The sequence below is a fragment of the Netta rufina genome (genome assembly GCF_964035555.1).
Source record: "Netta rufina genome assembly, chromosome: 11".
NCBI classification, from domain to species: domain Eukaryota; kingdom Metazoa; phylum Chordata; class Aves; order Anseriformes; family Anatidae; genus Netta; species Netta rufina.
Genome location: NC_140134.1, coordinates 2,798,603 through 2,824,923, shown reverse-complemented (window position 1 = coordinate 2,824,923; position 26,321 = coordinate 2,798,603). Strand labels below are relative to the sequence as shown.

At 37.0% G+C, this 26,321-nt stretch overlaps 1 protein-coding gene across 2 annotated transcripts; it reads right to left on the bottom strand.

Moving 5' to 3' along the window:
* SCG3 (secretogranin III) lies at window positions 1-26,321 on the bottom strand (the record flags this gene model as incomplete). 2 transcript variants are annotated; one of them, XM_084293113.1, is made up of 12 exons in its annotated part: window positions 1-119; window positions 4,403-4,483; window positions 6,232-6,360; window positions 7,001-7,084; window positions 19,573-19,689; window positions 21,561-21,738; window positions 22,052-22,213; window positions 23,332-23,474; window positions 24,532-24,747; window positions 24,856-24,901; window positions 25,498-25,550; window positions 26,237-26,321. In XM_084293113.1, 12 exons carry the CDS (start codon window positions 26,319-26,321, stop codon window positions 1-3), a joined length of 1,413 nt encoding a protein of 470 aa, XP_084149239.1. The 2 variants fall into 2 exon arrangements, with proteins under 2 accessions (XP_084149239.1, XP_084149240.1); XM_084293114.1 differs by having other exon boundaries at window positions 4,415-4,483.

Sequence of the window (26,321 nt, the reverse complement as noted above, 5' to 3'; positions counted from 1 at the left end):
TTACAGGCTGCCATATATGCGTTTAATTACATCTGCCTCTTCTTTGTCCAGGATGCCCTTGTCCACATACGCATCAGCTTGCTGATCAATGAAATCTCTCAGCTTTGAAAGATCATAATCTGAAAAATAAGAATTCATTTACACAGTGAGTCATCGCCATTATATTGCTTCACTTAAGAAGCAATGCCATTGCTTGGTTTACCCATAAATGCATTTTATCCAACAAAAGAGAGTTCACTATAAATGCGACTTGTAAAAAAACAAAGAAAAAAAAAAGAAAAAGAAAAACACCTACACAATGTCTTCTTACACCTCTTGGTTCGTTTGCTATTCAAGAGTACAAGAGTAATCATCTCTTGTGCTTGATTGCTTGCTGGTAAGTGCTAAGGTAAGAATATTTGCAGGTCCAGAGATTCAACGTCCTAGTCTGCATGGAAAAGCTATTTTTAAAACCCTAATATTTTCACAATTGTCATGGATTCAAAGAAAAGTATTAAACTGACTGTCTCCTATAAAAATCCCAATAAAATTTGCACTTATTACAGAAAACTCAAGAAAGCAAATTTCTGCAAGTAAATGGACATGATATAATTATTTACCTTCATACAGAACATAGTATCCTGACTTGAAAAATACTGCAGAGTAGTCTTTATGACAGTGTTACTCTCAAAGTAGTCTTTGACAGTCTTTGTATGTCAATCTGCAATACAGTGCAGACAGATCCTTTCTCATTTTCTGATAGATGGTTGCATCTATGTAGCACGATTCATAGTACATGTATATGCATTAAACAACATTTTCCTATGATAAAAAACATCACTATTTCCCATGAAGAGAATTCTGCTTTAAAGCAATCTTTCAGATAACTTAAAAAGGTAACCTACATATATTGTGTAGTTTTAACTCTGCCAAGCACAGATCCAGTATATTCCCACATAAACACATAAATGTTTCAGTTACATAAATATATAAAGCTGCATAAAATATAAAGCTTAATTTGTTAGAATCACAAGTTAGTTGTCAGGAGAACATCAATGTCTTAAGGTTTCATACTAGGTTAAATTAATTAGTATCTCTCATAAAAACAGATTCATCCTGAAAATTTCAGTAGAAGTGACTTATTCCATGGACAGAACCTCCAAGTGGTATTAATACTAACTTTGTAATGTAGTCCAATGTATACCACCATATATAAATGGAAGGACTTTCTTTCAAACTGCACATTGTTAACAAAACAGAAAATATTTTTTCTGTCTTTTTACAGCTAAGTGACCAAAACCAGATAGAAGTAGATAGACATTAAAGATGCAAATTAATGCTTGTGATCTTTTCTATAACAGTATAAAGTAATCTAAAGTGACTAATACAGAAAATAGATATTCAAAACACCCTACTGCTGCAGGGATGTCCTGCCCATATCTGAGTTAATTTTGCCATTTGCTGTACTGAAGCTAGGATTTCATTTTGAGTCTGTTATTGGGATTACTTGAAAGAATATAACCAGTTTGTCTCTTCATCCTATCTCAGTAATAGGGAATTAAATAGCCATTTAGTAATAAGGGTTTGAGATTTGACTCATGTTGACAAAATGAGAGTCTCCAGTGAAAGATTCCATGGAATGGAAATGGATGGAACAATAAATACTAAATTAATATAATATAATATCCACATTAACCACATTCAAATTCCTAGGTTTATTTTTTTAAATAGAATAGTATTTACAACTCTCTGATCATTGCATGGAGATGTGATGGTTTAATTTCTAAACAAATACATTCTACATGAGATTATAACCACGAAGATATTATCCAATTCTGGCTAATTTGTATATCTCATGGCAGTATAATTCATTTTTTTTTTCCTAGAACTTAGTAATGGTCTGTTAATTTCTAATGCTTATTTACAACCTATTATTTTGCGCAAGGAATTAGAAAAATCAGTTTCAATTTATATTCACCACAATAGCTGCAGCATTACACTAAGCTGTGAAATGGCTATAATAAATGAAGTGAGGTCTCGTTTGCATATTCAAATCTTGCCATTTGCTATTGCATCCTACAATTAATCACAGAATTGATTTTTGTTCCTTAATGGCTACCGTCAACATCATGAAACTATAAACTGCCTAAGTATTCTGTGAAAAATTCAAACGTGCTATTTGCATGTATTACTTAAATGACTCACAGTTGTGTTCTGTGGATACTAAAAAGTAATAGAATACACAGCAGCCTACACCTAGCAGTGGGAGAGATGTTTATTTACACAGGAGAGGAGCTTGTCTTGAAAGAGCATTGGTTTCAGAGATGAAGCCAGGTCTGGGAGATCAAGCCAGTCAGAGGAACAGACTTCTGTTCTTCCTGTATATGCAAAACAAATTCTGGACACAAAAGCCAGTAAGGCCAAAATCTAGGCCTTTACATGTTTCTCTCTAAATCATCCAGACCACTGAAGATTACTTGCCTCCTAAAAAGGCAATTTATATTTTTAAACTGTGAAACTGCAAATGAACACTTGCAAGGTCATTAGTCATTCAATGAAAACTAACTTCCAGTGAAATTCATCCAAAGTTAAAGACCTACAAACATTTCCTGAAGCAAACCTAAACCTCTTCATGTATACCCTGTGAATAAACAATCCATGAATAAGCGTAGAGAAGACTGGTCATTTTAATACATGAATTACTTTGTGAATCGTTTTTCTGCTAGCTCCAAGGTACTAGCTGGAAGTAGAGAAATAATTGATGAGCACATAAATGACACCTAATCGTGTACTGAAGAAACACAACACAATGCATTCACTGCTAGATAACCTTACTCTGACTGTACTTCCTTTATCATCATCCCAGGAAAACCGAATTAGCATTTTATAAAAATAAAAAGTAAGGAAAAGGTACAATAACAATTATGTATCAGAAGAGTAAGAACTGTATTCTAGTTTTGTTATAACTTATGCCGACTTTAAGGCCCATTTCCATTGCCAGAGGACAGATATTTTAGTGTAAATGAAAATCCATCTACACAGAAAGACATGCATTCAGTAGTAGCACAGTGGATCCATTTTCTGGGAGTAGTAACATCCGTACATCTTAATGCATTCCCAGGCAGATAAAATGCTATTGATCTGTAGTCACAGCCATTTGCAGGCTGCAGTAGTGCAAGAAAAAATGTCACTATGAAGACGAGTGAGGGGCTGCCCTGTCAGTACGTGTGATACAGAGAAATAATCACTTGTGACTGAGATATAGTGATTATAATGAGTACACCAATAAATATAAATATTTATTAGAAGTGTCAGGAAAACTCTTGAGCAAATGTGTATGCCTGCTGCTAACTGCAGTTGTTGCCATTGAGAGGAAAGTTTTCAGATCGGAAAAATAACCATAGGCTTGAAAAAAAAAAAGTCCTTCCCATTGCAGAGTTTCCGTATAGGAAAATTAATGTGTTGGGCTGCAGACATGCACTTGTCTCTGAAATGTAATTCATATATGCTTCAACTCACAGAGAGGGTGGTTAGATTACCCAGGGCTAATCTTATCTCAGATCCCCTTCTGCTTGGCTGGTGCATGAAGGACTCTTCTCACCAGGCTCCACTAATACCCCAGGGATGGATCCCTTGGCTAGGAACCTTCATTTAAAGAGCAGCTGACAGCAGAAGCCCCACCAATAGCAGAGAGAAGTGATAGGAAGCTGGTTTTATATTAAGATCTTGAAGGAAAACATGACATGGATAAATAAAGATCTGTGAAAAATAAGCTAGAAATCCTGCTGCTGTTAGATTCCTCCCTCCAGCTCTCATGTAGTCCTGCCTCCAAGGAAGAGTCAAATAGTGGAGCAGCTGGTGAGCATACCCTGTGTATCTCCTTCTGTCACTGCTCCCCTTCTACATAGCTTTATATGTGAGAGACACAACACATTAGAATAGTTTGGGCTGTAATCTAATATATTACAGTGCTGGTCACATAGGTAGACAAATCCAGGCATCTAAAAAGATGTTTACCATGTGTGTAAAATCATAATTAAAAGGTTTGTTGAACTAACAAATGAAGCACTTGACAAAACTGACTTACTTGACAAAATCTGGTGACAGGCAGACCACCATCACTATCTGGACAGCACATGACTAACTTCTAACTGGTTAGTCGCCATGTGTTTCATGGCCAATGGTTGTTTGAGACAGTTTATATGACTTTGCCTTAGTTTGCTATTTTCATACATTAATTTAACTTTTACATGGCCTGTATTATTTAACTCTAACATCACCTATTACCACTATAATACAGACAAGCGCGGTTTCATACTATTATTTTTTAGCCTGTAACATAATGTTAAGTTATGGAATATAAATTACATCCTTTGTAATCTATATGGTAACTATCCCAATGTCCAGGCCTTTTACTTCATACCTTCTTTGTTACCTTGTTTGTTGTGTTTTTTTAGCCATTCTATGTTCTTCCTGATTGCTTCCAAATATGCCTCAGTTTTCCCTAGAGTAAAGGATGAGAGAGCACACATATCAATGATTGATGCAGCTTGTTTAACTGAGCAAGGGAAGATTAAAACTATTATTAGTTTCTGTTTAAAAGCCGAGTCCTGTCAACCTTAGTCAGTCAAAATTCCCACAGATGGCTAGCAGGTTTTATCTGTACAAGATTACTCATCCACAAAGTTAGAATCATGTTTTTTTGGTGGTTTTTTTTTTTGGATTTGTGTACATAATTTTTGGTGGCATCCACAACTACTGTGTAAGTGAATTGAAGCCAACCTGTAGCTTTTTGATCATAAGAACTGTTCAGCAAAGCTGAAGCTGTTCAGATGGCAGGAAATGACTTAATTAACACTGAAAGCATTGACTATCTGCTCATGTACAAAATGTCAGAAATGCTTATTCATCAGTACTAACAGCATATAGCAGATATAAGATTGTGAATATTTTGAAAAGACGAGCTGAAATATAGCTACTTATACTTACTGAGAAAAGGAAAGCATTAAAAATACCATTATATGTCCTTTTTATAGCTGAAATTTTGAAGTGATGGCTATTTTTGGACCAGAAAGCACACAGGACAGAATTAGTTCCAGGATTACCTAATAAAGCCCCTAGGGAAATATTCCAGATAATGGATTCTGAATTCTTAAATTGTCTAGAGCTTTATTGATGTGATGTTCTTATATTTGTCAGGAAAGAAAAAACAACAACAACAACAAAAAGCACACTAGTGTGATTTTCTTGTAGAAGGCTAATACTTTAGTAAGTGGATACTGTATCAGATATACTGTAAATTTTGAGCTGAGACTGCAAAGCTAGCTTTTTAGTAAGCTATTCTATGAGAGAGCAATGAATATTTTATGAGACAACTAAACACTGAACATTTTTTTTGGAAGCTAAAGTAAAATAACCTGAACCAAATTGAACAGACAAATCTTCAACAGACAAGGGAAACGTTATTTATTACACCCTATGGGTACTGAGACGATTTTTCTTTACTGTGAAATTGGAGCTATTTTTATCTTCTGTACTTAAAAAGTCTCTGTTGGAAAAAATATCTTCTCCTATCTGTGACTGGCTAATAGTTTGTCTGTTTACACTGGCCACAGGACTGAACCAGGTGACCAATGAACTACAATCTGTAGCCTTGATCACTGCAATTCATTATTGAACATCTTGCAGTGAAAACGTGCATACAAAAATGGACTAGATTAAAGCAGCATCAGTGCAAAGCAGATTGTATGCCTATTTTTTTCTTTAACAAATAACTACAAAACATAGATGTTTATGCTGGTTATTTAGCAATAAGAACCCCCCAAGAGGTTTCTGTCCTAACATGCATACTACTTTGCAAGTTTAGAATTCATTACCTGATAAATATGCTCTCTATATATCTCTTCCTAAGGAAGTTCACCAAGTCTGGACAATAAATTGATGATGAAGAAGGTTTTTGAGTACAGGAGCAAGAACTTACTCTGGAGGTACATCTAGACTACTACATAACCTAACCCTTCATTACTGTGAAGGGTTATGGCCTTACTCAGCATGGGCTATGGTTTCTGTATGCTTAAAGGTAAGCAAATAATTAAATAAACTTCTGAATCAAACTATTGTGTGTTGACTCCTAGTAACTATATAAAATTAATATATTTATGCTAGCACAATGGAAAAACAAGACCAAAGATAGTAAAGGATTCTAATCACTCAAGGCATACACGTGTAGCAAAAACAAGGGCTATTTTGTACCTCTGGGCTCTTCACTGTTTCCTGCTGCATTTTGTTCCTCATTTTTTGTGGAGTCCTTTGAGATTTCATATTCCTTTTCCATTTTAGCTGCTTCTTCCTTCGTACTGTCTGCTTCTTCACTACTCTTGTCTAAGGAAATAATAATAAGAGCAATTTTGTATCCTGTGTTCCAAAAGCACTTCTAAATTATGTCAGTATGATCTCTAAGAAGTAAAACATTTTGACTGATGACTGAGGAACAAACTCATTGGAGATTGTATCAAATTGGTTTCTAAAGGTCATCTCTACCCCATACCCCTGGAAACAGGAATGTCTGTTTCTGCTCTTACAAACAGTAGCTGAATACAGGTAATTAAAATACAATAATATGCAGTTTATAAGTGTACGTCTGTTTGTGCAGAAAAAAAAAGGGGGGTAGGAAATTTGCCATTCACCAGATCCAAAGTTGACAAGGTGATTTTTTAACCTAAACCTTAAAAAGCATTCAAATAGCTTGATGTTGTATATGAGTAACATTTGCACTGCTCTGAAAAGGACAGTCAAGTGAATATGCTTCTCAAATACTAGCCAATTAAGTAAAAACTCATCTCTTCTTGTACCTTTAGACATGCAAGCTTTGGCTACAGACCCTTGAGGGACCAGTATCTTTAGCTAGCAGTCCCTCTTCTAATACATTTCTAATACAATTCTAATACAATTAACCTGCTTTAACTGGATAAAAAATATTATTAAATATGGATTTCCAGGTAAGATAATATAGAATAAGTACCTGCTGGTAGCTTTGTTTTGGTTTTAGTGGAAGGATTCTCAAGCTTCTTCTTTGTCTGCACAGCTATCATTGTATCTAGGTTTTCTAGAAATCAAGGCAAAACAAAACCAAATTGTAGTTATTCTTCAACAGCTATGATACAGAATCTATACTATATTCTCCACAACACCAGTTTGAGCAGTGAGTGGAATTCTAAAAGAACTGTCTTCATCCTTGTCTCTGAAGAATGAATGCAGAGTCAACACTAAATCTTGATCAATCTTAAGAGAGAGAAAAATACTAAGTCATGGTAATAGCAGTACCAAATAGGGCCAATAAGCACAGATAGAGTAAAAGTAGTGAGTGTGGATAGAGTGAGGATATAGGTTCTAATTATTTAAATTGTATAAGTCACAAAATATAGATAACAGTATCTGTAGCAATTTATTCCGGTGAAAACAATGGAAGGGTTTAACATGACTATGAAATATGTACTTCATCCTGGTAGAACAATATTCTCACAAACTGCTTATCTGTCTGTATTTTGTACAGTTTCACTGGAAAAGAAATGCAAAAAAAAAATGTATTAAATGATATTTAGATGAAATATATACTTAAACTGAATTAATTAAAACAAATATTTTTTAATTTGCTGAGGTCAAGCATCTATCTAAAAATGAAGTAGACAGCAGTGGCAATGTATACAGCTCTACAAGTCTAGCAAATGATTTTCTATGCAAATTTTAGGGTTGAACTCTTATCTCATTTAAAACTAAAAGCAATCTTTTCATCAAGATGGATTTTTCAGATACAATAATTGTATCTCTATGTGCGAAAAAAGTCCTTCTTTTGCTACAATGCTTAATAGATATCCACAAATACATCGTACAATTTTCTTAGTCATGTTATGGATCTGGTGCAGAATTTTCTTCTGTTTTATTGTTGTTGTTTGTTTGTTTGTTTGTTTGTTTAAAAGTTTGGTTAAACTTGGATCCAAAATTTGATAGATGTCAACTAGTTGGTTGTATATTTTTGCAAGACTTGGTTTTGAATTGTCAATGCTCCCTTTATATAAGCAGCTGAAATACTCAGTATCAAATGTGATAACTGTGGCAGAATAGATAATGTAAGGGTAGTAAATATTTTAGATAATGTCTTACATGTTAGGCCAACATTTTATCCATCAGCTAGAAAGCAAAGTTTTCAATCAGAAAGATGCTCAGCACTGAAACCTAAAGATTAGTTTTTCAGCAAGCACACTTCTCTTCATGGCAGATCACCATAAGCAATTCTGCCTGCCATCTGATGAGAAACAACATAATCCTGTCTGCCTGGATCATCTATATTTCCTTATTTACATAAAACTGAAATGTAAGCAGTTTTTATTAGTAACCTGCTTGACTACAATCTGTCAATTCTCCATCACATTAGTTTTTCTTTCTTTTTTTTTTTTTTTTTTGGGGGGGGGGTGGATCGGGGTAGAACTGTTTTCGTTTATCTTATCAACTTATCATTTTAATTTAATTCTTGACCTTGTCCTATGCCCTAAGCAGGTCTGGGCTGGGTTACAAACTGGATCAGACACACTGATGAAGAGAAGAAACGAGCTAGTATTATAGTGGTGGTATTGATGCCTCACTTATCACTTGATCCAGAGCTTATTGAAAAGACTGTAAACATTCCTTTCAGCTGAGCTTAAGATTCTATTATTTATCCTGAATCAGTACCATACTAGCACTCTGGCAGGAATATAAGGATTTCTCTGTTGCAAGAGGCACAGTTTTTTGGATAAGATTACACAGCTAAGAAGTCTGTGCTTCATTAAAAACATCTTAATGAAAACAGAGTATTAATCTGGTGTTAACCATGTAAATACATTCACTTAAAAACCCTTCGTAAATTCAAGTGAATACATTATTCTCCCTCACTAATTCATGCAAATGCAAAAACGTCACTGAATTTAGGCTTTATCCCAGCAAAATCTATTAAATCAGGCTTAATTTTAAGTGTAAAATAGTATGTTAAAATACATAGAAGTATTCAAATGCTTAAAATGCCACACATATGTAAGTGCATTGATTCTTAAGTGCCTTTCATGCTCTGTCCCCAAAGAGTTTAAGAGTTAATATACCCACACCCAGCAGGTACTACTGAAGGCAATAGGATTTGTGCTCCTCTGTTATTCGGTTACTTCTACAAATCAGAAATTCTAGTTTCTGAGTCTTTTGATTTGGCTAACAATATTGGTTTAGTTCAGTATAGGAGTACTAATATATATTACTACTTTGCCAAGTGCAGTAACATGTCAGTATGCGTTGTTCTCCAGCCCCAAGAATTGAACAGCTACATCTGCATATGAAGTATAATAGTATAGCAATATTGGCCACTAACAGTCCAAGCTTTGTTACCAAATCCAAACCAAGTATAATAACAACTATACTCTATTTTCAAAGTCTTATTTCAACAGTAAAGATATGGACAAGTTTATATGAAAGGCCTTTTAATAAGGACTACATTTTACAGGAGAAGTACTGAAGCTATCCTGATGGCTGGATGGCACATCAACGTGAATCTCGAGATTTCATAAGCAGCTGTATTTTCATTGTGACAGAGAAGTGTTAGCAATGTAAGCTTGTTCATGTTTATGGGGATCATCTGGTGCACCTACGTATATAATAAAGAGAATTTTACAAGAGAATCCCAACTCTTCCTGAAGAGGATTTATACCTTTTTTTCTTTCCCCCTTCAGAATTAATGCCTTTAACAGCTGATATTGTTTCAAAACATGTTTGTACTTGTCAAACGTGGCTAGGCCATGGCTGAGCAATGTTTGCTCTGAGTTACACTAATGGAGTGAGTCATCTCCTGAACTGAGATGTGCCCAGCCAGCAGCTAAGCAGCTGAATGTAGGATTTGGAGGTCTAACAAGAATTGATTACTTTTCTGGTATCATTTCCCTAGCAACATAATTTTTACAGAGTAAAAGTTCAGAAAGGTAACGACCTTTCCACATAAGCTGGCCACTTATTTGAAATGGCACTAATCAAAACAACAGAACAATAACTACCAAGCTAATGGAAGTGACCCATGTTGGTAAAAGAGGTCACCCCTCTGGCGGCTGGCTTTCTGAGGAGCAGTATAATCTAATCATTAGAACCAGACACCAAGAGTCAGAAGATCTGGTTTCTGCCTTGCCTCACTTTCTAACTTCCTCTTTGATCTCAAATGACTCACTGAAGCATTCATTTTTCAAGAAGGCTCCTATTTTGGGTAGGCATTCAGAAGCCCTCGGCCCAATTTCTACAGGCACTGCATGAGAGATCCTGTTGACTGCATCTGAAAATGCAAATTCCCAGCACTTATGAAACTGAAGTTTTTCAAGTTGGGTATCTGAAAATCTGAAGGACATAAAAGCAGAAAATACTTATGTTTACTCTGTGAGAATGTACTGTGATTACACCCTTTAAATCTGTGGAAAAAGATATTATGTGAAAAAAAAAATTACAAATTAAATTACTTTGTTCTTATTATAGAGGCAGAAACTAATATACTAGTTTCTAAGTATTACCATTTGAGTATTTAATGGAATTGGTAATGGAACCCTGACAAGGACCCTTCTCCATAGATAGATTCATGGTGTTTTCTGGACTCTTGGAAATTGTCCTGCAAAGACTTTTTTATCTGCATAATTGCATTGTGCCCAGGAGGCAGTTACACATTCTATCCTTGTCAAATTGACTGATGCTGAGATTTCACATCATTAAACTTCTGCAGAAAGGCCTGCTAGAAAGGCTGTTTATTAAGGGAGAAAAAAAGGATGATCACAGTAGCCAAAATCAATCTTAAGCATAGCTAAAAAATGAGTTTACTTTATGAGTTCACGCACTACAGCAGCTTCAGATGGATAGCTTTTTGCTGATGACTGCTAGTAATTCTCCCAGGGTTCTTCTGTCTCCTGCAGTAGGTGATTCTAGAGAATTTGCAAAGCCTTTTTTCATCTGTGACAAAATCCAGGACATATCAGTGTTTGTTTGTGACTGTTCTGTCAGGAATAGCACACCTGCCTAATTCTTTGGGGAAATTGTCCTTTTAGCTTACATGAAGGAACAAGAACTATCAATATCCTGTTGATTTTCGCCAATGTAGAGAAAAGCAGACTTTGACCCTTAGCTACCTCCTATCTCAATCTTTCTCATTGCTAGTCAGAAATATGAGAAGCTGCTGTTCTGGGTGAGGCCCGTGGTTCATCTGATCAGTATATTTTCTTCAGCTGTGACCAGCGATGGATGCTTTAGAGGACATTCAGGTCACATAATAATAGTGAATCTAAGAAAATGGCTCTGCTGTAACTTGAAATCTAGTAGAATCAAATGAGGAAAAAGTTCCAGATACAGCATTTCAGTTATCAAAGGTGACAGTGAGGTATGAGTGAGAGGTAGCTATAGAAAATACATAATCCTAGCAGGTGTCAGTGAGGTATTTCTGGTAGAATCATGGAAATCTTAATGCTAGTGTACCAAATACTGATGTCACATTTTGAATGTGATGACCCCTGATTAAGAAAAAAATTATTAAACTGAAGGAAATCTGTCAGGATGATAAGAGAAATGAGGAGTGTATTTATCAGAAAAGAGCAAAGCTTGCCTTGTTAGCCTGACAAAATGAAGGCTGATAGAAGACAAAATTGCCCTCCATAAACATGGAAAGGGGTAAACATCGAAGTGGGAAATGAGGTGTTCAGTGTGGATGATAATGTTGACACAAAAGCAAATGGCACCAAATAGCCCTGACTAAATTTAATGAGAATAAGGTTTCTAAGCATCAGAGAAGTAGACTCTCAGATGACCCAATCCAAATGAATTTACTGCAAATGGGAACAAAAATCACAATTCTTTTGAAAGGAAACCCAACCAAATCATAAATGGGTGCTTTCTACAATGTCGTCTGACTCACTTGTCCTGGATATTCCTTTATTAATTATGGTCTTTGTCAGTTTAAATAATCCTTTTAAACTATACCCATAAGTCATGTAAAATGCTAGAAAAAGCATGTAAATAAAATACAGTGATGGCTCCTTAAAGAATTGCTAAGAAATACAGAAAAGGTAAAAATGTTCATACATTGAACCTTACAAATTTGCCTTGCAAATCTCCCGTTCCTTTCCAACTTACTGTCTTACCTGTCAAGATATGGCATTTTCATTTTGAATCTCCCCATTTGACTGATTTATCATGATGGTGTGTCTGAAGTCTAATGCTGCCCTGAGAAACGATGTGTCAGGTGACAAACCCCAGGTAGTGGCATCACTCGTAAATGTGTTCCAGGAAGATGGTCAGAGTGATTTGAAATAAAACAGCAGCAGTATCACTTGGCAATCAGATGAAAGGCAATTGAAAAAATAAAACACAATCAGATAGGTATGTTTTGAGGTGAGCAAAGCTCTGGCCAAGTCTCCTTAATTGACTTTATTTAACTCCCTGCCTCTCAGTCTGTTTCTCAGATTTAACCTTTCAGTATTCTAGAGGCATTTCCTTTGTATTACTCCGGGTCTCCTAGAGCTGTGTGGTACACTCCTTTCCTAATACCTTTCCCATCCTGAGGTTGCCACAAAGCCTACGCACACACTTTTTAGTATTTTGATAAAATGTACTTTCTAAGCATAAAAAGGTTTGGGATTAAAGCAGCATGCAGACGCCTCTACTGCAGGAGTGGGATGGAGTTTAGTTTTGAAAGTTTAGTGACACCCTCTCCACCTGACACCCACACCATCATCTCAAATCATAGCTTATGATCTACATGTAAGTGCTCAGCTGTCGTCAGAGAGGTACTAAATTAGGAAAGTATTTTTATAAATGTATATATTAAATACAGTGAGAAAAAAAAGGAAAGTGTTGCCCTCTTTTCTTTAGAAGCACAAACCATTTGGTAGGATAAAAGACCTAGATTTTCAGGATTTGGGCAATATCCTTATTTGTCAACAGAGACACCACCAGGAAACAGAGATTTCTCACAAACTATCCAGTTGGAAAGCATAGAGGAAGCAGTGAAGGGAAATGGAAGAAGAAGCAAAATATTGGCAAGAACTAGCTGCAAATTTAAAGGTTAGATAGTAATTAAGCAAAGGAATTAACTGTAATATATTCTTTTTGGTTTACAGACCTCTACACATGATTTGATAGCCATGCAATGTGGTGGGAGAAAAAAACAATAATACTAAAACTACTGAATCTCCCTCAGAAAGGTAGCTGAAAAAATTAGATCCTATGGATAGTGGAAATACTATGTTGTCACCCTTAAGTGATGCCCATAATGACTCACAGTAGTGAGTGGTGGTTCTCCTTTTTAATTACTCTGGGGTTAGTAGAATTTTGATATCATCGCTACCCATTTTTTTTTTTTTCTATGCAGTGAGAGTATGAATGGGGGTAAATAGAAGATGATGAAAATGGTGAGGGCAGAAAAACATTCACGTGTTTGTGCAAACACAGAGTGCCATGTGACAGAAATGGATGAGGCATTGGATGAAGCTACTGAAAGAAAAGCTTTAAGCTGAAACAGGGCCTGTGGTCAGCACACTTGCTAGACTTGCTAGACCTTGGCACACTCTTTTCACATTCTTTCATCTCACAGCCATGCAAATTCATCTTGTATTTAACTGTTCACATACACCTCACATCATCACTGCTGCTCCTCAGTATTTGGCCCACTGCCCTAATCTGAGGTGCTCCTGATTTCAGATGTATGAGAGCCCTTGATTTTCTTAAGAACAGTGTAGTTTCTTAAAGCAGTGTACTGCCATCTGTGTCACCTTAGTTCATCAGATACAAAGCAAATCTCAGGAAAAATAGAGCTGCCTAAAATTAAATAACTCCCACTGGTAGCTGTGTGCATCAGTCATATGATAAAGTCATACTGGAGAAGGAAAATCACCAAAGGGAAATTCAGATAGATTTGATTAAAGAATTTGATTATAACTGATTAAAGATTTTAATGCTGATGAAGAAAACCTACGGTATAAGCAAAGAGGTCTTTGAGAAAAATGACATTAAAAAAGAAAAAGAAAGTATGCCTGAATGGTTTCCTGTATGAAATAGTCAGTGCACTTCACCTTTCAGCTCAAAATGAAGGAAAGAACAAAAATTTCTTATAGTGCTGTCTATATACCACTTGCAGCCTCTGGCACTGGATTAGCCACACCTTCCATGACCCCTTTTGAAATCACACAGTCTGTATCAGGCAGCATTTGCTTTTGGAGACAGTGAGTAGGGGAGAGATGATGCCACTTGGTGCTGTGATCTGCTCTTTGTCTCATACTCTTGACTCAGTGCCTGTTCTTGCATATCTAAACAAATATCAGGATCAGACCTTTGGCGTGGAGCATCTGTGCTGATGAGAACTTTAGGGATTAGTCACAGTATTCGAATGAATCCTCCTGTCTCCTAGGAAAAGGCCAGATTGTGTCTACTATGCACTGGCCTACGCTGGAGAAATTGCAGCGCTCTGCCTTCATCAGAGGTGGAGCTGTGAAGGGCACCAAGCATGAATGTGAGAGACTGAACAGCTAGTCCATATTCCTTAGCAGACAGGGGCATAGTAAAAGCAGCACAGGGGACTCAGCGCCTCTTCTGCTTCCCCTAGAATTTTGTCATGCAGCCTCAGTCTGGCTCAACCCCTACAATTCTATGATCCTGTGATCCTGTGTGAAAGAGAATACGAAAATAAAACAATGCCCCAACAGTAACATTCAAAAAAGGACCAAAGTAATGACTGTGTATACCTAGGCGGTAGCTCACCAAGAAACCATCTCCCTCGAGCTAGTACATCCTGCAGTTCGTAGTCTCCTTTTGAATTGCCCATGGAAACAAATGACAAGGGGCTAGGAGAGGTAAATAGAGACATCTGTTCGTGTCCATTTCTAACCAACACAATCTCCTACTCAGCCGCGGGGGAGAGAGTGGATTCTGACAGTGAGTCAGAGCCAAAGGGAGGCGGATGAGAGGTGGCTTTGGTTTGGTCTAGGGAAGGAGGCGGCTGTGACTCAAACACTGCATACTGATGAGCTGGAGCAATCTCTCTATTTTCCCTCCTAATTTAAGGGGGCTTTGCTCCCAAACCACTCTGCTGAGGGCCATGTGTTGTACACTGGTTACACTAAGCTAAAGGCTCTCCTACAAGGAGGTGAAAAGTGGGATCCCCCTCAGAGAGAACAAATCTCCAGAATGCTTAAACTTAATTTTCTTCCCACTCCTTTGCCTTTCTCTTCAACAATATCGTTCAGTTGTGGAAGACATAGAAGCTCTGATTTAGAAACTGAAAAAAAACTCACCAACCTCAATTATAAGATGTAATAAAATATGTGTTATATACAGTATCAAGGTGAAACGTATACATAGATGTGAGAGAAAGAAGTACTGATGGCAAAATTTGGTGCTACGTGCACTAGTCAATAAATGAGAACACACAGGAATACAATGTTCACATAACTGATTTGCGTTTCTAGGGTAACAGTTCATGGGATAATACAACTTTCATTTGCTTGGGGTGGCAATGGATAACTTTGCTACAAACCTACTCTTGTAAGCAGAGTACAGTAGCAGAATATAATCACTGAGCTGTGTAAAGAGAATTCAGACATACCCACTGGTGCCTTTTAAAAATTTGTTTGTCATTTCTGAAAGCTCTGTTTTTGTTTTGGTCCACTAGTGTCTAATTACAAATATTTCCTCGAATAGTTCTAAACTCACTTGTTATTTTGGTCCTATTAGTGGGAGATGATTTACAAATTTATCTGAACAAACTGGCAGAAACCATTTGTTTCTGCGTCTAAGCTGACAACAATATTATTAACATCAGGGTATTACAAAATTATTTTTCTTTATGCATTTGCTATAAACAGAGCTTTTACTAGGATGGTAGTGGACTGATATGCTTTCATTTTAAAATTAGCTAGAAAACAGACTGACATGCAGGAAAACTCACTCAGCTCACAAAAAAACCCTCTTTGCTATGCAGTGTAGAAGAAGTGTTTCCTTAACACTTATCTGCCCTGTGACTGATGGTTCTGATAGAGAAGCTGTAAGAGTGAAGCTTCACCGTGACACTACTCATCAGACAGAAAAGGAAAATGAAGGCAAGTGCAATATTAATCACAAAGTAATATTCAAACAGTGTAAGGATGTTTGCAATGCATTCCTTATTCTGCTCTGCTGATATCAAAGTGAGTTTTACCATGGCTCGAACAGCATTTCCTGTTCCCTCAAGGCACTCAGCACCATGAAGGATATAGTCCTTTTCAGTTCTGCATGGGAAATTCAGCATCAGCTACTTATGCAACAGAAACAGTATGACTGCCATGAATAATGAAATAATTTATGCTGAATCGGTCACAACTTCTTTGAAAGCTTCTCGCTGCTTTCTGCCAGTCATTATGTGGAGAGGTTCCAGCTCTTTCAGTCCACTCTGTCACTGCACCCTTGCCAACAGCAATCATTGTTTCAGTAACTGTCCTAATTCCCTCCCAATACTCAACCTGTGCAGTGATAACAGCCTGTTCATCTAGCAGGCTGGGGAAAGCAAGCTCAGCTATTTGGGTAGCATTTTCTGGATACTGAGAAGCAGCCCATAGGTGAATAAATTGATAGCACAGTTGGATCTAACTCACAAGCCACTTGTGTAGCTGTGGCCCCATGTCCTTTGATTGATTACCTTATGACTTCTGTACCACCATTTGTCCACTCTTTTCATTGCAAAAAGAGATTTTAAAGCAACTTTCAATCTTCAGAGGGCAGAAAGGCTTTCTAGAAGGATTTCTGAAAGCCTCTGAACAGTCTAGAAATGTATCATGGGGCTTTTATTCCACTGAAGAACTTGCCCCCAGTACATCAAAATACATCATCCATAGCTAAGAAAGTGATAGAAGATAGCAGCAGTCTGCCATCAGCAGGGAAATTATCAAATATGATGCTTTTTGACTGAATGCACATCTCATATCAGTTTGTTACAGCCCCTCTTTAATGCTTCCAGAGCTGTACCTTCTGAACACATGCTGTAAAAAGACAGGCAGTACTTTTGCTGGATAAATTGCTTTTTTGCTTTCTGTGTTTTGTGTTACAGATTTTACTTAGCATATGAAAAGCTTTTAAATATATCTTACATAACACTGAATATCTGTATTAAAACATGAACTTCCTTTCCCTTGCATTTGTATGTGGATGCTTTTGTGTTTTTCTTGCACCACACTGCAGCTAGATCTTTTGTAACTTAAAGCTAAACCTAACAACATCATTCACTGCAGCAGCAAGATATTTTCCCCTGGAGTAGGATACAATGATGATGACATAACGCTGTGGTTTCCAAATCCCAAGCCAGCTGTTACTGGTATATGAATTCAAATTTACTGTCTCTGTGTGAGAGGCACAAAAGCTTGTGACTTGATTCAGTAAATGATTTATTATTTTGAATATATAATTCAGGGACATAGTTTCGCATGGCTTCACCCACGGAGTGATGAAAAGTAATTTAGGCAGTTTTCTACTGTAATAAAACAGAAAAAGGGTATAATTCCATTTGCCCAGACCCAGCAGGTAATTTCTGCCAAGTAGCATGGGATCTGCTCACTAATTCTGGATTGAAGGAACAATTAAAAGCTGCTTTTTTTTTTTTTTTTTTTAATTATTTCTTCTCTCTGACAGATATTCATTCTAATTCCTTCATCCGCTGCAAATGAACACAGCAGTGCATCATTCCCATAGCCTAAACTGCATTGAGCAACACTGTACCTATTCACGTAGTACTGGGTATATTATATTGTAACTTTTAGTTGAATAAGGGTGGCAATAAACCTGCTGCCATGGTTATGGATGCTGCAAGAAGCTAGCTTTCTCCTTTGTTTAGTGATCTTGAATATTTGAGAATATTAACTAAATAAATGAAGGTCAGTTTTACAGTCATTTCTCAACAGCAAGTCTAAAAAAAGAATACCACGGAAGCAATGAGAGACCTATGAGAAAGCTTTCTCCACTACGGTAAGTTGCTTTGATGGAGTATAAAATCCACCTCTCCATAAATCGCTAATTTGCAAGGCAGAGTCTGGCTACATTGGTAGCCTTACTTTAAATCCAGACTAAATCAGACCTCTTAAATTCTTAACCTAATCCCTGCCTTCTGTACTGTGTCATCATAGCAATTTGTTTCCACAGTAACGGTATTTATTTATTCAAAGTAAAGCCAATGTGAATAAATGCCCTGAATTTTAGCAGGCAAAAATGCATCCCTAGTGTAACTCCATTATCTGAGCAGCGTTACGTCAGGGATGAATTTAACCTATTAAGTTTTGGCACAACACTATCAGTGAGGACAATATCTACGCAAGTCATGTTATCTTAATTTGTAGAATGACATTGAAATCACAGCATTTGTAAATAACTGTGTAATTATGTGAATCTTTCCTTAAACACACAGGCAGGCAGAGATCGTATCAAATATCCAAATCTTCCAAAATTCAAGGACTTCTCAATGAAAATCAAGGGACAATATTGGTCAGAGATATACAGAATTCTTTAAAGGGGAGTTACAATCATGCACTGAATGTGAATCATGAGTCACTGGATTTTTTGCAGCCGAGTAATTGGTAATCAATCCATACAGGTTCAGTAGCATCAACCATTCGTATCAAACAAATCTACAGAAGTCATGAAAGATCATTGCCAGTCCGAACTCTGTGACAGGCTGATTTATTACGCTGAGAAATTGCCCTGATGTAAACAAAAAATTATCAGGTTAGCCTAGAACAGAAATACTTTAGAAAAATAAAAGAGCTGTAGAGAGCTTATACAGATGTACCCTTTTTCTGTAGCTCTGCTTGTTTAACTAGAAAGACTATCAACATTTACTATAAAACTTGCAAAAGACAGAAAGAGAGGTTGGTAAGAAAACAAAACAAAGACAAACCAAGCCCAGCTGTTCCGAAATCCCTCTTCAGGAAATTATAACAATTTTACAAAGTCTAATTACATTAAAAAAAAAATGCAAAAAACATACAAATTTTAAAATTTTACAGATTCAAAAATGTAATCCAGGAAAGACAGCTTCAAAAGCTACTCCTGTGCCCACATGTAATGCTTTTCATAGATGGAGAGAGTTTTACTTGGTAAAACTTGGTCCATAGCACTAGGTCCTGTCTATTCTAGCTATTTACAGATTACAGATTAGAGGTGTTGAAGTGTTAGATTCCTTTTGGAAAATTTAGACACCTGATCCACCTGAATATAACTGAGTGAAATGCTAACCTTGCTCTGAAAAAACACCAATTAAAATCAATTGCATTTCACAAATGTGAAGGTGGAATAAACCTCTAAATACATATCTGATAAATAACCTTTCCATCATTATGTGGAAATATTAAAGCAGTATAGATTTCAACATTGCTATAATGAATGATCAGTCATTTAGAAGTACAGCTTTAACATTTTGAATGAAGAAGTCTGAAACAAGACTCGTAAGAGCAAAGGAGATGACGACATAATTATTACTGTCGGTAGAGTAAGAACACAGCATTAATAAACAGTACTGTTGCAAAAAGTATGTACTCTCACCCAGATAGGAAACTCCTTCTTCTGGTGTGATTGTTCCATATTTAACCATCATCTTCACAAAATCAATCAGGGTTTTCATTATGGTTATCAAGGTCTCTTTCTCTTTCATCTCTGTCTCTGTGTGAGGGGATAAAGCAAAGGTAGTCAAAGACTTCAGCCAATTCAAAAAACTCAGTTCTGCAAACTGTTTGCAGAAACTTCATGCATTAAAAACAAAGCAAAAACACTACAAGGAAGGCTGTGCTAGATTACCAAACAGAAATCCTACTTATGTTCCCCTTTAAACTGCTCCTGCAGAGTACATCTGAATATACTTAAAAACTTTGGGGTTTGTTTCTTCTTTACAGCTTTTTGTCTTGAAGATCTATGTTATAGAAATAAAATAGTATTAATTTCATTTTGTGGATAGGAAAGCACACTGAGATAAGTGACTTGACAAAGTTCAAAAAGCAGTGAGCACATATAGGCACAGTCTTCTACAATGTTTTTCTTTTATTTGTCAGTGAACTACTCAGTGGATTGATCTGGCCCTTTAACATGAAGATGGCTCAGAGACCCTTTGGATTTATTGGCAAGTGTCTCAAATGAGACTGTTAATAGTGCACGAGACCATGACTGAGGAACTGGGAAAAAATATAATATTACATGGTTGGGAGGATCATGACTCCAGAATAGGACATAAACAATGATTTTTATGATAAAAATCCATGTTTCTTGTCCATATGTATTGCTGAATATCCTCATAAGCAGTGATTCTTAGCTTTCTTTTTTCACTGCATTTATCTGCTGAGCACTATTACTGCCATGTCTGCATTAGCAGCATGAATCTCTCCCACAGGGTTACACAGGCTCTTCCTGCATCCCTGGTTGTCACAGGACCCAACAGAGCCAGGTGCAGTCTCAGACAGGGACAGTCAAAAACATACTCCCAGCCTTGGCATAGGGCCAGCCCCTTTGGAGAGCTACTGAACAGGTTTTAATATTGCTCTCTGCAATTTAACACACATCTGTAGAATGCAATTGAATCTCCTCTCCTCCACCGTGATAAAAGTTGGCAGGTGAATGGGATAAAGCAGGAGACAAGGCAGAGATGTGCCTTGTGGGCCCTGATTCTGTTTGCTTGATTACCTGTTAAACCCCATATGCTGCTTTGCTTTGTGAATAGAAAAAGGAGAAAGAATAGCATTGAAAACTACCAAGCGAAAATTAAAAGAACAAGAAGAATATGAGGTTTCTAGCCTGGATTTCAGCAAAACATGCCCTCAGGTTTTTCATTCTGGTTCTCCACTAAAGTATTTATGGGGACAGTTTGAGGAAAGATTAAGGCTCCTGCAGGACAAGGAATCTACAGAATAAATTATTGCTGACTGTGCTGAAGACATGCTGGCTGCAGAGAGTAAGAGTGGGTGTGTGGCAGAGCATGCTGACAAAGGGGCTGTGGCGAGGTGCCACAATCTTGCTTTCACTAATTGGAAGGCAATAATGTCTAGCACCGGAATAGGAAGAGACGTGCAGAGCTTTCACTGCAATAAACAGCAAACCTGTGGTTTGTGAAAAGGCTGGGAGGCTCTGACTCGTTTACTGGTAGCATCATTATGAGGATTCTACTGATTCTACTTGCTTGTATCTCTGTTGGCTTAGAAGAAAAGGACATTATGGGAAAGGCCCTGGAGAAAACAATTTTCCAGTTTTTCATCATGCCCATCAACAATGCAAAGAATTCAGGATTCCTGAATCGTGTGGCCCAAGATTGGATGGGCAACCAAGGTCACAGCGTTTGCAGTTCTCAGTGGCATTCTTCCCAACGTTTTGTCATATTCACAAAAAGAAAAAATAAAAAAAATGAGTTTATGCTATGCATCTTGGAGAACATTTTTAAAGCAATTAGGGGAGCTGTGGAGAATGGAGGGGAAAAGAGTTGGAGCAAACAAAGAGTATAATTTTCTACTTTTTCCCTAAATATTCCTGTACACCCAAAATAAGCTCACCTGAATTTAGACTTTTTAATAGTGCATAGAAGTTTGGAAAGTATTGGAGGTCTTCAAAATTATCTTCAGAAGGCAGTTCATTTCTTCTTTCCAAGATATTGGATGATGACCATGTGTTATCCACTGTGTCATCAATTTCCCCGTTAGTGAAACTATCCTGATCAGTCTTGCTTGATGTCTCCACAAAAGACATAAAAATAGATAACTCAATGAGCACATTGCGTTTGGCGATAGAGATAATTGAGCAATAGTATCATCATCTCACACCAATATTTTCCTATCTACCAAGTGAAAACTAGACTGTTTTTTCAAAGTTATTTCAGTTTAGAATCTAGCTTAAAATTCAACATAATACACTATTCATTTTTCTGTCTTATGGAATTACTTTTAGAACATCTTTAGTTTCCAGATTGAACTATTTATTCCCTAAAGTGAAGCAGTCTACTTGTACTGTTTACTGAATGAGTCAAAATTATTAGCTAAGAAATTACCATTTTTTCCTGTTGCTTTTCCTTTGTATCACTGTCTGCTCTGCTTGGAGGGTAATCAAAATCTTCAGATTCCTTCTCACGATCCTTTGCTTCATTTGCAATTAGCTGTTGTAAAACCTCTGCCACTTCATCTTCTAGGGTATAGGCCTGGCTCTCTGTGATCTGTTAAAATATTTGTTCAGAGTACTTATAGAATATTGTGGTTTTCTTAAAATGAATGCCAATATGAAACCTGAGCTTTTTAAATAGTTTGCTTCAAAGCTGAGCATAGATAAATTGGGTGTAATACATTCACTGTTTTGTGTGTGTGTATACATGGAGAGAGATAGACACATAAAAAACACATACAAACACACATCAAATATGTGTGCATACCCCCCCACCCCCATGTAGCCAATAGGAAAATATAACCCTGTAGGGCTTAACACAATGGGGTCCAGCTTGAAAGATGGAACAGCAAGTGCAGCGTAACTACATATATACATATACATGCACACATTTTCTTTAACAACATACATATCTATGAGCAACTACAACAGAATACAGTAATATAGGGAGGAAAAACGCTAATAGCTTTCTGCAGCATCTTCAAAATGTTTTTTCTTTGCTTCGTAACAGCTGTCACTTGAATGACAAGTGTACTATGCAGCTGTCCCCACACACCTCCCTTTGTAATCAGTGGGATTCAGCATGCAATAGCTGATTGCAAATTCTAGTGCAAAAAAGATAAGACTAGTGTACGAAAATATAAGGATTCCATATTGCAATATCTCAACCATTGAGATATCCAGAGAACAGAGTAAAACCCTATCTTGTTACAATTCAGCAACAATGAGAAATGTATCCTCAGCCAATCAGCATCATTATATATCCTCTGACTATCGTAATTAGCAGGTGGACCAGGAATGAGCTCAGACCTTTCTCCATAAACGTCCAGAATTAATTGATAATTGTAAAGAACTACTCGCGAATCAGAAGAGGAAAATTAAAAGGAAAAAATGAGGGCTTATATGGAGGAGCACAATCCACAAATGTTTTCTCCACATCAGGAACACTCTACAGTTTGGCATGTTTTGTTGCAAAGCTATCACAATAGCAATACTGTTGCAGACCTAAACTAATGTGCAGAAAGGAGTCAAGAAGCTTGCCTAGAGCCTGAATCTCATTAATATTCTTTCAAGTCAGCATTATTCGCTGGACACAGTGTTCATCCAAACTGTCTAAAAGAGCATTAAACCAACCCACAACACAGCTGAATGAAGTATTAACAAGATACTTACTAGCCCCAGACTTAGAAGTTTTGAAACGATCTTGTCAAACACTCCTCTATCATTTTCCTCATAGATTCGCGTAGCAATTTTTTGAACTATGTCTTCAGCAGTCAAAGGAGTGCCATCTAATTGATGAAGGCCATCTGGATCATCTAAAAGGATTACAGTTTAACTGTGTGCTAACTGTCCTAACTCATTTGGATTAGACATCTTGCAAAAAATGTTCGCCTGTATCTTTTTCACTTCAGAACAAAGCTGTACTTTTAAATACAGGTTAGGAACATACTTTGATACACACTTTGCATGCATCAGTCACAATGAAACGTTCTTCATGTCTATTTTCTACAGATGAAAAATGTCTTTATAACAGGCTCTTTTCTAAAAGCAAGTACAAATGTCAGGAACATACTCTATTGCTCGTAGAAAAATTTGTAAGAATAAGAGAATATTGCTCACGTATCTGCTTATGTACCTCTTCCTGGTACTTGCCTTCATTGTATGGCTACTTAGAATAAAATATGTCATAACTAACAGCATATTATAGTCTTGTTTGGATTTCATCAAATTAAGTTTTAATTATGTAATCTTTACTTACGTTAAATAATATCATTGTGACCACTGAGAATGTGAATATGATGAGTAAGCTTTGATCTGTGATCAGTATACTCTTATATAATTAAAAATATACTGAGCTAAATGCTTCTTTCAACTCTCAGAGGACTCACTTAAACTACAAGTCAATTAACAACTCTTGTAGTAAAGGCAATTCTTTGTCTTTCAGTTACTTCTTTTCTTTTAGCTATGTGATAAGGAGAGTCATCTAACAGGCATAACATTTGAAATAAATGTATGTGATTTATCTCTCTATAAAAGTACTTTTCCCTTTCAAACCAGAATAAATCACATTTTCATTTAAAAATATGTCCCATTTTCTTCCATCAAATCTAAAGCTCTAAAAAACATGATGCGAATTACGGTTGGATTTTCCTTCTACAGAAGATGAGTATAATAATCAACAGTAGTAATTCTTTTGTATTGTGTTTCAAAACCTAATTGCAATATGACAAGCTTCTACAACTGGAAATAACCAAAATTGCACTGCAGGAACAAATACAGCTCATGTTCAGTGACGAATGCAATATCCGTTATTACAACCAGTTTGCAAGAGAAGTCTAACCTAAGTGTTACTTAAAGGTGATTATAGAATACCTTGGAATTTATAATCCAGTCCACCTTTAGTAGAGTCATAGTCATCCACGACCCTGCGGTTCTTGGTAGAGTCTGCATCATCAATGGCCAATTGCTGTTCATACAAAGAGCTTCTAATTGATTCCCTTTCTTTTTCATTCCTCTCTCTTTCTGCTACTGACTTTAGCAGATTCAAGTCATCAGCAAAGGAATAATTCCTGAACTCTGGCTTATTTTCTGGAAAATATATCACACGACATATTTTTTTTTTACCTCTTTGAATGCCATTATGAAAAAACAACAACAACAACAACACACTATAAAACCAGGAAAGAAATGTTTTACCTGTGGGAACTATTTTCCTATTCTTGTCTGCCTCAGCTTCGGCAATCTGACATATGAAAATAAAATAAATTAAAACAACAACAACAACAACAACAATCAGAGGCAGAAGGAATAAATACACTAAAACATATGATCTCTTACTTCATTATTACCAGCAAAAGCCTTAATCCCTGATCTTTGTTCTTAGTGTGAAGTTTGCCTTAATAATTGGAACATGTTTAAACTCTTGTCACTTTTCATCATTACCACCACATTCTCTGATCAGAATCAGACATTACAAGAAGCTGTAATAGACTTTTCATATAAGGACAAATACCAGTGATGTTTCCCTTCTTCAGCCCAAGCTCTCACTGTACTCCCTCCCTTAGGATTGCAACACAAAGGGGTTCCATGCATGTCAGCTGCCAGAGCTGATGACCTGCTTTGGGGATCTTGGACAGTAAAACCCTATAAAGAATTTATTTAAAATTATTGAAACTTTATTTCGTACCTAAAGTACATCAGTGTTTGCTTTACTGATGAATCACTTTTTATGTCGTTTGTAAAGCCATCAGGATATTCATGTATCTTGTATTTGAATGCTGAAAATATTATGAAAATACAAGCCAAAAAAAAATCTAAAATATTTTTTATTTTACCTACCTGTTCCTCCAAAGGTCTTTCTACACTTAATTGTCTGTTGTGTATAGCTTTATCTAGAATTAAAAATATACACACACATATATTCAGTTACATGATGCACGTGACTCCAAAGAGGCAACACATTTTTTCTTAATTTGTAGTTTTGTCACATAAAACATGATGCCTTAAATATGATGCTAACTGCAAGATCTTGTAAAAAATAAAATAAAATCAGTTTTCCTAGGAGAATGGGGATTTCAAATGTCAAACATTTAAACAAAGCATGATTACTTGGGGCAGAGGGAGAGGTTCTGTGACGGACATAACAGAAATACAGATCCTCAGTAACCCCTTTCTGATGAGAAAACTCATAGATGAATTGGGTGGAAAGCGCTGTAAGAGATTGACTGAAATAGCAATAATCGGATTGGCACAACCCAGAGATTAAGAATCCGTGACACCCAGAATACCAGGGGAGACGGCGAGCGGGAGAGGCCCGGCGGCTGCTGCAGGGTGGCGGCACACAGCTTGGCACAGGACGCCCAGCCCAGCGCCTCTCCCAGGGCCGGCGCTGCTGCCCCCACTTGCAGCCAGGCACCGAACCCGGTGTCAGAGCGCAGCTCCAGCCACCCACCGCCTTGCGCCAGGAACATCGCGTCTATGGGATCCACCTGCCTGCAGCCAAGCAGAAGGGAAGTTTTGGCTCTTCTCCCCGCATCCCCTGCCAAGCACTCCCCGCCGGCTGAGCCGAGCGCCTCACCTTTGCCCCCGGGTTTCGGGAAGCCATGCCCGCGGCTTGCCATCAGCGACAGCACCTGCACCACGACGGCCAGCTTGAGGAACAT